Source organism: Balearica regulorum, chromosome 2 (genome assembly GCF_011004875.1).
Source record: "Balearica regulorum gibbericeps isolate bBalReg1 chromosome 2, bBalReg1.pri, whole genome shotgun sequence".
Classification (NCBI taxonomy): Eukaryota; Metazoa; Chordata; class Aves; order Gruiformes; family Gruidae; genus Balearica; species Balearica regulorum.
Genome location: NC_046185.1, coordinates 136,943,676 through 136,956,948, shown reverse-complemented (window position 1 = coordinate 136,956,948; position 13,273 = coordinate 136,943,676). Strand labels below are relative to the sequence as shown.

Here is a 13,273-nt window from a genome sequence, read left to right as displayed (position 1 = left end):
AAATGTTTATGTATATTACGCAGCAAGATATTTCCAACATATATGCCCTGCTTGTATCTTTGTTTTGGATAGAGACATGAGAAAGGACAGTTCCTGAGAAAGGTTTGCAAGCTATCTCAAATGCAAGAAGGTGTTTATACATCCCTGTTATCTGATGTAGTGAGTTTAAGCCCAGCTCAGAAGAGTGTGTAATTATTATTTCCTTTGATGTTTAACTGATTTAGTCACTGGTTTTCATTAGTTAGACATATTTCTGCTTCCTTGAATTCTGAATACCAGATGTATTACCTCAAGTTCTTAAACAGATCAACTTAAACAGTGATCGACTTAAGTTAGAATCATAGAATGGACTGGGTTGGAAGGGACCTTAAAGATCATCTACTTCCAACCTCCCTGCCATGGGCAGGGACACCCTCCATTAGACCAGGTTGCCCAAAGCCCCATCCAACCTGGCCTTGAACACTGCCAGGGAGGGGGCATCCACAACCTCTCTGGGCAACCTGTTCCAGTGCCTCACCACCCTCACAGTAATGAATTTCTTCCTCATATCTAATGTAAATCCACTCTCAGTTTCAAGCCATTATCCCTTGTCCTATCACTCCATGCCCTTTTGAACAGTCCCTCTCCAGCTTTCTTGTAGGCCCCCTTCAGATACTGGAAGGCTGCTATAAGGTCTCCCCGGAGCCTTCTCTTCTCCAGGCTGAAAGTTCATTTACCTTTTTTTTTTTTCCCCCCTCCTTTCTCTGAAGTAATACATAAGGTAACATAACCTACAACATCAGTTACTAAAATTGGTAGAACTTGATTATATCACTACCATTTGCTTTCATCGAGCCATATAAGCATGTGCATAAAAATACCTAGTTCGGATTTTTGAGGCAGCAATTAAATGATTTTACTTAGATACTCTGTCTAAACAACATTGTTCCTCTAAGTTGAATGTCTTAACATAGACTAGCTATGAAATAGCTATAATTAGTTATTTTTCTCTGTGGTAATGTGTAAATGGCTATGTTGCCCAAAACTGTCTAAAGCAGATACAAAATAAGGGTGATTAACTTCTCTAGCCTATGCATTATTCATAGCATTTAATAAAAACATTATTATAGAAAGTTCATTATACATGCCTTGTACCTTGTCATAAATAACTTAAAGTCTACCAATACTGAATATACAGTCTGTATATTCAGTATATATAATATGTATACACTGTGTATATAGAACAGTTTCTAACTTTTTCAACTTATGAAATTAAATTTAAAATTTTGACATATTATTAATTTTGAGATCTCTAAAAATTAGAGAATTATAAACAGCAAGGAGAAGACACCTAGCCAGAGTATAGTTTATGAAAGACCTCCATAAATTAAATTAGTCTGCTAGCCCACAAAGTTCATAAGTTGTTTAGAGAACTGGCTATAGGGAAGCTTGGGATAAGATTCTCCCCATTCCCTGTACAATGGAATTTGACACCTAGTAAGAAAGGTATTTTCTCCTCTCTTCCTACGTATAGACATTTTGAAGTGCTTCAAGGCCTTCACAGTCTCTGCATGTCCCCTGCTTTTAACTGTAGTGAACTGTCTGGATACACATTATTCTATTTTCAAAACTTCTGCATTTCCATTCAGAAAGCTGTACTGCAGTTATTAACAGAGATTTCCAACGGAGTTATTGAATCATATTGGTAAGCTTGGTTTATGCCAAGGTGCTGTGACATGAACGCACATTGTCTTGAAGAAGTCTAGTAGTCCGGCATGTTGCTGAGCAATAGCTCACTGCAGCTTTTAACAAGCTGCACAGATCAACTTGGTAAGTACTCAGTTAAGTATCAGTGTGCTGGTGACGTACAAAATAAATAGGAAGAAAGTATTGCACTGAAATATTTATAGTCTAAGGGTTTCACCCATTAATAGTTCATAGATATTGTCTTCAGGAATGAGTCCATTGAGGTGACTGGAACTACTCGTGCAAAAACAAGATACATATATGCTTGCAATAAAGTCTTAAGAGACTTTAAACTTTAAAAGAGATTCCATTTCAGGACAGGGCTCTAACTGAACTTCAGCCATAAAAGCAAATCAAAGCATAACAACATCCATCCCAAAGGAATCCTACTCCACTCAACAAAAAGTTTACTAGAAACATTTTCAAAAGAACTATTTCCTCTTTGTCACAAAAGGTTTGAAAATTTTATTTAGTATCTCTGTGAGGAAGAAAATTTTGCTGTTTAACACTTAACATAAGTGGTATATATATTTCATGTAAGATGTGTTGTCAGGATTCAACTTATGTTTTGGATGTAATTTCCAAACAACAAGTAGCTCAGTTATTTACATTTATGTTTCTCAACTCATACTTTAGTTTCTATGCAGTATGTTCATCTTTTTAAAACACTGATTTTTGGCATTTATCAGTATCTGTATATATCCAAACAAAAATCCTGTCCAAATAATGTTCAAGGATAGTTCACAGTTATATCTCAAATCTGTACTTAGAGAAAAAATGATTGTGGATAGATATGTCATAGATATGTACATACTAGAAGATTTTAAAACAAAACAACAAATGGAAACATTGCAAGTGTCAGATTAATAAAGTCAAAATACTAATTAAATCATCTACTTTCACGAATCATCACATATATCTCCAGTTACAGTTTTTCCTAATGCATTGATTTTGTACAATAGAAATGATAATGATAAATTAGAAATTAAAATGAAATTAAATTAGAAAAAAGTATCTGATTTTTACCCTAATAACATTTGTTGAAAGGCTCTCTATACTTCTGCACAGGAGCTGAAAAAAAAACTGTAGTATTTTCTTCCATTAGCAAAGATCAGGATAATATTTAGTACATTACAGCTAAATAAGGTTTTCTTTCCAATGAGTTATAAGTTAATCAAATATATTTTCATATATGTTTTATATGAAAATATCAAAGCCAGTTAATAGATAGAAATACGATACACACACATCCCTATATGCTACCAGTGCCAAATGTTGCTCTTTAGCATACATGCACAATTCCTAACGAGAGAAGCAGGGAATGTATTTAAATAGTGCACATTTTAAATTACTACATTTCGATATAGTGTTTTGCAGACTATGCGCATATAATCAGATTGTTTTCTAAGCAGGTGTCCATTCGATTACTTAGAAGTCCAAATTGTGGTTTGGCTATTGAGTATGCAGAGGTGGATAATGGGAAGAGCAAAGAAAATACAAGCCTTTTTGCATCAACAGGTGGCAACAATAAATAGGGGGAAAACAAAAAAAAAAAAGAGGGGAGTAGGCTCAGAGGAATATACCTTCCCCCCACCGTACAGATAGATAAGAAAAAAACAAGATTTGGCAGAACTTTGACCCTTTTTCCTGCAATGATGATCACGTTGCGTGTTGAGTGAGACACATGAGAGCAGGGGGAGGACAGCAGCAGGACCTCACAGAGGTTTCTTCTTCTTTGGAAGTTCTCAAAGTCCTGCTGGTGCTGTTCCAAGAGGAGCAACATGCTCAGGGGCAACAAACTACCCAGACTGAGGAGACAGCTTTCACTAGTCCGTACAAACATCCCATTTTAAAGGCTCAGACTTTGAATACTAAACTTAAATTTAAACCAAAAAGGCTTGTATTTTCTTTGCACCACGGTACAACTGTGGGTTTTTTAAAACTGTATATCAATCTGTATTCTTCTTGTCACTCTGCTTTTATGGTCAAGTTAAAAAAACACTGCATTTTGTGCAATGTTTTCTTCAAATTAAAAAGTATGATCCAAATGTACTTCTGAAAACAATCAGCTAGACAATACAGGGCTCTCAGACATGCTTGTACAAAGCTAGTGAAGGAACCATAGTGCTTTAGAAATGACAGGCAGTCAGTTATTTCCACAGTGGGTAGATTTAGATTTATCTAGCTATAAAACTGATTTAATTCCATTATTCAGCAATAATCTTGAATACTGAGATGAAGAAGCACACTTCAACCTGGGAACCTATCTTAGCTAGTGAAATTAAGCAACTATTCTTTCCAGTATAAAATAGGAGTGGATCCATAGAGCAAATCAGTTGGTTCTCAAATGTTCACACCATGTTTATTTTGGAGTTTTGAGTTGTTTTAGCCTAGTTCCATGGACTGAACACCCATTTGCAGTCACAGCATGTGACCCCCTCCATTTAAAAGGAATACAGTTTGCATGCTCAACACTGCTCAGTGTTGCAAGCTGAAATGCAATAAACACAGACAACTGGGAAATCCAAGAAGCATACTCTTTTTAAGCACTAAAATGCTACTGTAGATGCAACCAATGATACTATCTGTGTACTCAGTGATGACACAGAGGTGCTCTAGCTTATGGCATTGAGAAGTCAATCTCTGCTTTGAAATTGCCTTTTGACTGAAGCTACTTCCATCTACAGCGCATATAAAGTGATTAGAAACTAAGTCAGGAGACTACTTTTTTCTAAAGTAAGGTGCTTAATGTCTGCATTATGAACACTTCGACAGATAATGTAGGATCTTCTGTTCAGTCTTTAATATTTTTATTATTATTTTATTTTTTAATGTCCAGGAAAATGGAAATGGAGTGTAGCAATGCCCTTCTAATATACCAAAAATAGCCAGTAGTTTGAAATTGCTGTTAGGTATGTATCAAATATACACATAATTTCAATAGTTAAAGAGATTATAACATTTTGTTTCACTACTGTCAAAAGGGTGACATGTCCTGTCTCCCTATGTTCAAAATCAACACAAAAGGAAATATTTTGGTGAGTCCATTACCCAATACCCTGCCTCCATCTCTTGAGCATCAGGACATAACACAGGAATTGTAGTGCATGTAGAAGCTTAGCAGCTGATAAGAATTCAGCTGTCAGAGCACATTGGTAAGTTACTTTGAGATACTGAGAACACATGTCAAATTGCTAAAACACACAGAAACTTTGAGTTCTAGTATCTATTGCAACTTCCAAGCCACAGAAAATTACTTTATTCCTAAACTTTTGTCATCCAGATAAACTAGCTGGATTAAAACTACAACACATAATTAATATAACACAATCACAATAACATCAGATAGTTAAAGTCCTGGTCTTTATTTAGTCTAAATAAGAAGGAGAAGCAGGAGTATACTCTGAAGCAGGACATACTTCTCCATAGAATAAAAAGAGGGGGATAAAACTAGAAGTTTTCAAAGTCTGGTCTGTTTATCCCTGGGTGTGAACAGAATGGTGTTTTATGATCACTAGAACTTGTGATATGCACTGATGTGCTACAATGTAGTATTCACTGAGTAGTACAAAGAGTACTATTTACTGTAGGTTTTGTCAAAAAAATTATGGAGCACATGCGTCTAATCACCAAGAAAGTATAAAAGCCCTGAAAGGATTGATCAAATCCCTGCAAGCAAGCTACAGCATATGCATTCAAGGATTGCATACAGCATCACAGTATAGTAACATACGGCTTGCTTTTGTTACTCTGAGGTAATTTTCCACAGCCTCTGGGCAAAGTTTGTTAGAAACAGGGCATTGTTATCCCCAAGTTTTATGCACACTGACATTAAGAAGCGTTATAAATGCTCAGTAAGCATTTTCTGACTCCAAAAACTCCAGGTCCTTCTAGACTGAATATCGTAGTAGCGCCACATGGTGTGCTTAGTGTGCTTAACAGGTAACATTGGAGGCAGGTTTGCAAGTATATAGACTGTAATTGTCAGCACGTCTTTGTTTATGCCTTTGCTCATGCCTTTACTCTGGTGCTTCCCATCAGAAAAGCTAAATGCACAAGAAAAGAAATAGCTAAGAACTGTCTATTCTTTTTCTTGACAAGAGGCAGTACAAGGACAATTATACAACTGAGTTGACTGTATGGAGCCATATAACTCATATTAATCTGTAAGCTTACCTTGGCATACAAACTTCAATTCCTTGGCATCTGTGACAGTCGTTCTTTTATCTGACCTCTTCTTTTCTGTCCGACGGTGGCTACGTCTTTTCTTTGTCTCTCCCCAAAGATTTGATCCACCGTGCATGCTTGGGATGTTCAGAATGGCAATTCCTTCCAGAGAAATATTGATTAAGTCTAGCTGAATTCCATCACACTGATTAGCAAGGGGATAAAGGTAAGGGGAGGGAAAAAAAAAAGAGAAAGTAGTGAAAGAGAAAGAAAAGTCAGAATGTTCTACCTATCAGATATTTTTCTTCAGCAATTCATCATTCTTAACACCATTAATGGTTTATTCAGTGTTTATACCTCAGATAAATATTTATATCTGGAAAGGAGGTATGCGATAGGAACAGATCCTCATTCAAAAGGCAAAACATGATTCTTATTCAGCTCTTGATTACTTAAGTGTGGGACCATTTGGTAGAGCCATGTTGTTATCTGATACCTATTCATTGACCCAAGTGAAATATAATTGTAGCTTCACTACAGCTATTAGCAGAAAGACCTTTATACTACAAAAATTTCTATAGCAATAATTGGAGCTTTTTTGTTGCCTGTTCCAGTTAAATTGTCTGTCTTACAATTTTGCAATGATACTTGTCACTGTAACATCTGAGTCCCTTCCACATGAAACTGAATATAAAAGTCCCTGCATACAGAGCATATACAGCTTCATGGAAAAGGGTCTAAGCAGGCCCCGAGAGCACAGAACACCACCTGATATTAGTTTCAATCCAAAGGCACAACTGGCACATTAGCGTAAGGCTACACCTGACTAATAACTCCTACTGAGAGGTAAGACTAGTAAAACTGGGTACAGCAAAATGCAGATGCAGCTACAGCACTTCACAGCTACAGCGCTTCTTATCCCAAAACTTTCATCAGCCAGTTGTCAGAAATATGCAGCATTGTCAAAGGAAAACACAGGATATGGAGCTGAAGAGGTATCAGTGCTCTAAAAGCTTTCCAAGACTTACTGGACACACAGAAGAAACCTTACGCTGTGGGACAGTCCCTTCAGCGATGGAATCATTACTGTAGGGCACCTTCTGTCACTAGAGTGTATTTCTCCTGCTTCCTATAGCAACATTGGGCATGGAGGCATTTCATAGGCATACATTCCTTTGCTAGACTTGGCTTCAAATTATATCTTATAAAGGGACCAGAATTTTCACTTCCAGAAGAGGGACCTTAACTTAGCCTCTTCAGTGACAAACTGCAGCATCTTCTCAGGTGGCAAAAGCCTACAACATTTGCAAACACAGTTCACCTGACACACATTGGATGAGATGCACCTAGCTTGATAGGATACACCTAGCCTTCATACACTACAATTTACTCAGGCTAAGTCCTCCTCCCCATCCATATTGTTTTAGGGCCAGAGGAAGCTCCGAAGCCATACAAAACATAGCAAAATACTAAAGAACCTCCACAGAAGAAAAAAAAAAAAGACCCAACTGCAGATAACTACAGTTGAACCTTCAGGTGGAAGGCAAAGCATCCAGTTCTACTTATTAATTCACTGAACCAGCCAAAGTTCCTAGGATTTATATACCTGTACCTTGGCTAGAGGTAGATTAGCTTCATGCCTCACAACATAGCTAGAGTATATAGATATCCTGGTAAGTCACATGCACCTTATAGTGTATAGCAGAATGTATTTAAAACATTAGATCCTACTCTGGCAATGTTCTGCAAGCCAGTAGGGGGTCCAGTCATGCATTTAAAACCGATTAAGGGTCTTATTTTGTAATTCCAATATAAAATAATCAGGAAGAAAACTGGAAAAATAATTAACCACGCTTCAGTAATAGTCCACTGACATCTTGCAGCTTGCTGCTCTGTGGGTCACTGGCACTTTTTCCTCTCTGCCTAAACCTTTATCACAGCTCCGAAGAAGAAAAGGAAAGTACAACTCAAAAACAACTCTGCATAATTATTTGTTCACCCTGAAAGTTTCTGAGATCACAAAACAGAACTGTATTATAATGCGTACTCTGCATCTTCTTAATTCTTCTAAGAGCGTAAATCTGGAGAGCGAACAATTTCAGCATTAAGGTTTCCATTTCTTATTTGCTCTTCAAGAATAAATTCTAAACCTGTGGATTATATTCATAGAAGGAAACCTTTAAAGTCAAAAGACATATCTGGAAGTGAGTCGACAGTTGTGGCAACTACTGTAATTGAAAGTGTAACTTTTTATCACACTCTTCTTACAAGAAAAGAGGCATGGGTCCTCACTGTTCTTTTGGAAGCAAATTCGTGGTTCCCCCCTACATTTTATATCTATTAAATATTAAGATGATTTATTTTACTAAAAATTCTGCTCATGTGTATGCTCACTTACTGCTATACATTCTAGATAAACAGATATTAATTTCATAATTAAAAGTAATCTTGTGTAAATACCCTGCAGGCCTCAATGAATCAAACACATACTGTGTGTCAGGCCTCCCACTGTCTTCAAGTGGAATGTACTGGCTGGATAATTAGATAGTACATATTTTTTAACCTTATTTGCATGCATATTATATCTTTTGCACACTGACAAGCAGCAGTAACAACAAAAGTCAGATTACCACAGGGAATTCCCACAAAGAAGTCTTCATTCCTTATAATTTGCAGCCTAAATTAAAATAATTTGATCTTTGACAAGGATGAAATGTCAAGCAGAAGGGGGTCCTCTACAAGCCACGGCCTGTGGCTTCTGAAATCTGCCTAATTTATGTCAGTCACTTCTTAATACATATTTAAGTATTACACGAGAAAGATGATAAATATGCAATCTGACACCTTTGGTATTTCCCTGCTGTTAATTTATAAAGGTCTGGCGTCCCCCAAACTGACTGGAATTATTTAAATAAAAGAAGAATTGTGAAATAGGATGGCGCAGGGTCTGGCTTCCATTTTCACTCAATATTGAACACAGCAGGTAGTACACTAAGACAATTATTTGACTAGGCCTCAGAATCCCACAGTGACGAGGAACTTTCTGAATTAGTAAAGGAGGATTTCTTTTGTTCATATACAGACAAGAAGTTTGCGCTACAGGTAGCTCTGTGTTGTCCTAACACATTCATACACTACAACAACAAAACACAGATGTGTTCTGCTCCTTTTCTTTTCTTTTTTTCTTTCTTTTTTTTATTTCAAATAATGCAATGATGCTGCTCAGAATAAAAGCATGGTTTTAAAATGCGGAGCATGCCTACCTAGATTAGAAATAAAACCCTAGCACTTTTATTTCTTTTTTGCCTTCTTTCCTGGCTTCAGTCCCTTTTCAAGTATTATCTTTTACACTTCATGCATTAGATCACAATTTTTCAGATCATCTCAAAGTTGAAAATACATCCATGCCTGAAAACAGCTGAGACTAAGGCTTTGCTGTGTAGCCAAGTGCAACATCATGCAAAACTACAAGATGGTTTAAATTACTTTCCCCAACCCATTACTACCAGGTGGTATAGTAGGCTTCCTCTGGTCCCACAATGCTTTTACACGGCTGCAGGTATGGACCATGCCACCTCCACTTACACTGGATCTATGCCTATTCTCATTAAATACCCTTCACACACCTTTCTTTTTTTCTGAAGTGGAATTAAGGTGTAAGTGTTCTAAGCTGTAAAGTCTTAAGCCTCATTTACTGCACATTATTATTAAAAATACATTTTTTCCCTTTAGAACCTGTATTTCTCTCCTCAACTTCTTGGATCCCAATTTGGAAATAACCCCACATCTTATTCTGGATAACATAAGAATTTAGTGTCCAAACTTTGTTCTGCATCTCACACAGAAGACGACATACAGAACATGAGGCATGAATGTATATGAGGAAAGCCAAGCTTAATAAGGTTAGAAATCAAATATAGGATTTGCCCACAGAATGTTTGATCTCTGTCTCCCAGCTCAGCGATACAGATCTTTAATCTTTGTGAGCTTTGTTCATTGAAAATTTGGCTGTAGAGTAAACGCATTCTTTGTGCATTTTATTTGGACTGAAATGTGGCATCATACACCACGCTCTCATTTACAGCAACATCCTCAAGCAAGGGGCAGCAGGTTAAAAATCAGATGAAAACAGTCCTACTCCCAAGTGTTTATAATGTACAAACAAGAAACATTAGATACAAGCATACTGGCAAGCATTGCTCATTTAAATGAAATTTACTCATTGTAAATAAATCTGTAAATAACTACCTCCTAACACTTCTTGTGTAAACATTTGGGAAACTATATCCCCTACGATTTTTGTTCCTAATTGTAGGACTAATGATAATGACCAGGATAGATGAAGTGAATATTACCAAACATGTCTCATATACTGGCAATGTAATACTTCATTGGTAATAATAGTATTAGTGATATGAATTGGTAATAATTATACAATTGGTATCAGCAGCATCACAAACTTGCATGCATACTTTTTTGCTTTGGGAGGTTAACATTTCATCATCCTTTCAATGGTTACAATTAGATGGTTTAAGATCATCACATCTTACAAGCTATGTAAGATTTTTGCTGGATAGAAATGTTTTCTTGGGAAAGCCTGCTCTTCAATTTGTATTTAATCAAAAGGTACATGTAACTTGCAATATGTTAAAATCAAATAAAATCTGCCTTTCTTCCAAAGCATTTTTTCCAAAAACTAATCAAATATTTTTCAGTCTACATGTACTTAAACCCAAACATGTGAAGCACCATCTTGGGAAGCAAAGGGGTTTTTTTGTTCTGTTTGTTTTTTCCAGGGTTTTTGTTTGGTTGTTTCTTTATTTTGTAATCTAACATGTTTGAAGCATGTTTCCACTTTAAAAAGAAACGTAACAGCGTAACAGGCAAGTCTGGCACCACAGGTCTGTCTTACAGTTTCAGTCTCAGTACTCTTTGTTACTGTTCTACTATCGAATCCATGGTCCCTTCAGATCATTTCAGACTTCACCTTTCAGGATGCTTTGGCCAGACTCTCCTAGCTCTCATCATACCTTTCTGAGTGCCTCATGCTACTATACAAATACACTACAAAAACTCACATGTGCAGTTTCTCATTACTATTGGAAAGGAAAAAGCACCATAATCCTCTGGAGAAATTATTTCATTATTTAATTTAAATTCTCAGGTTTATTCCTTCACTCATTTCACATTTTTCATTTACTTATTTATAAATATCAGCTTCCCAAACAGTTCATGTAGTGTAGCTGCTTATTCTATCAGCCATCAAAGTAGCAATGGCACATTATTTTAAATTCCTATTTTGTCTGTAACTATCCTGTGTCTTTTCAGTTAATGTTCAATGTATAATGGAAAGATGACCCCTTGTGCAGAGAGAAAAGCTATTTAATGAAGGGGAATGATTCCAAAAAAAATATATATTCTTTAACCTTTATTCAGGAAAGTAAGTATGATTTTAGGGAATTGAGTTTTAAAGGTTATAAAAACTTGGGACCTAGAAATAATAAGATTTTTTTTTTTTATTTTAATCCTGCAGCAGCTCTCACTCCCTCCGACAGTCTTTCATTTTTCCATCTGACCTAGCCACACTCCCTATTGATTTCTAATGTTATATTTCACCTCTTGACCTCGTCTACTGTATTAAGACTTCACTAATCATCAAACTGAACTTTGTTCCAGTGTGCAGGGCTACACTACAAACAGACACGATAAAAATATTATTTTGGAATATAGGGTCAAAAGGATGTGCATTGCTTTGCCTTGCTGGATTCAGGCACTCTGCACCCTTGCTCCCTGCATTTCAGCCAAACTAGTGACATTTCAAGGAGAAAGGCAACAATTAGTTTCTTACTTCTATTTCTACAGATTCATGCAGCTTCTTACAGGTGGCTGAGAAAGTTTCCGAAGTGCCAAATTCAAAATACCAAAATTTGTTCTTCATTCTGAAACAAGAAAAAAAGAAAAGAAAAAAGAAAGATCTTATTCACTATCAATATGTGACAAAAGTGATCATCCTGTCTTCCATTATAAGTAATGGCAAAGGCTTGGGAACATGTGACATCCCATTTGAAATAGATGAGCTCATAATTTTCAAAGCTTAAATGTTGGTGTCAAGTTGTATGATATCCCCTAAAGGGATAACAGGAATGTGTTGAACTGACAGGTTCAAATGTACCTTTGACTTTTCTTTTTCAGCGACTATCAGAATATTTTTTTGTCACTTAACCAGTGACATGCCTCAGAAAAATGTATCGATTTTATTTCATGTCTTACACCTACTATACGATTTCTGATTCATGGTTAAAATCTCTATCCCGCCTAGTACTAGAAAGTGCAAACAGAGTGCAGAAAAGCCAAGACAAAAACATAGCTTGCCTTAAGTTAGCTAAAGGTAAAGGTAAATGCTTATTGTTCGTCATGACAAATGAGATATTCAAAGAAAATAAAAAATCCAGACGTAACAATCTTTACATATTTTGCAGTAGGAGAGCTGAATTACCAGGTAATTAACTCATAGAAACATTTTAAATGAGTGATAGAACCTGCATTTTGAAGTTCATTAACAGATTCTACAGAAAAATAAAACTGGGTATAAATGCTAGTAAATTGCTTAGTTTATCATGACAGCAGGCAGAGATTACACTTTTTTCTTCTTAAATACATAAAGACTGCACTTCTGTTTTACCAGATTTATTGCATACTGTTAAATACAATCAGGACACCAGCAGTACCATTTCAAATAAGTACGCGCAGTTTTGTTTAACTCTTATGAGTAATTATTATGCTGTAACAAAACAAGAAGCTAAGCTAAAAAAAAATGACACTGTATTAGAATTCATTATTCACATTTAGGAGTCAGATATGAACATAGTTCATCCACTTATATAAACTGTTCTCCGACACAGACACAGCACAGTGTACTTGGAACTTGAAAATGACTGAGTTCGCATGAGCTAGAAGTGGAGGAGAGTAAAACGCAGATGTAGATGACTGTCAAACATGGCAGCAAAAGTACAAACCCCATCCTTGGTACTTATTTCAAATTACACATAAAAATCTACTTAGTGGCTCTTAAAGGCCACGTAATGGCTCTTAAAGCCACGAAGGGTGAAGGAGCACTACAGTACTGGCCATTCCTAGAAACCTGCTGGCACCCAAGCCAGGAAATCCTGGTGCAGTACCAGAGGTCCAGCCTGGATGCCTGCACAGGGTGGGGAACAGAAAAAAAGTAATAAGAATATGACACATTCCTGAAGAAAAAGGTACAGACATTTCCAAAGGTGTTTGCACAGAAAATCTGAAAATGTTTGGAAACAGTTTTTGAGAACCTGCTCTGGGATAAATGGCATATTCTCAGTAGAGCTCCAACAACCCGATGGGCTCA

General features: G+C 36.4%; 1 protein-coding gene across 5 annotated transcripts in view; it reads right to left on the bottom strand.

Moving 5' to 3' along the window:
* The window catches only part of DGKB (diacylglycerol kinase beta), a 364,064-nt gene that overhangs the window by 74,866 nt on the left and 275,925 nt on the right, over positions 1 to 13,273 (bottom strand). For all 5 annotated transcript variants that reach the window (XM_075746081.1, XM_075746082.1, XM_075746083.1 and 2 more), the window contains 2 exons: positions 11,741 to 11,831; positions 5,902 to 6,097 (listed from right to left, as the gene is read on the bottom strand). In XM_075746081.1, the coding sequence (XP_075602196.1) occupies positions 5,902 to 6,097; positions 11,741 to 11,831 (287 nt within the window). The remainder of the gene's footprint in view (positions 1 to 5,901; positions 6,098 to 11,740; positions 11,832 to 13,273) is intronic.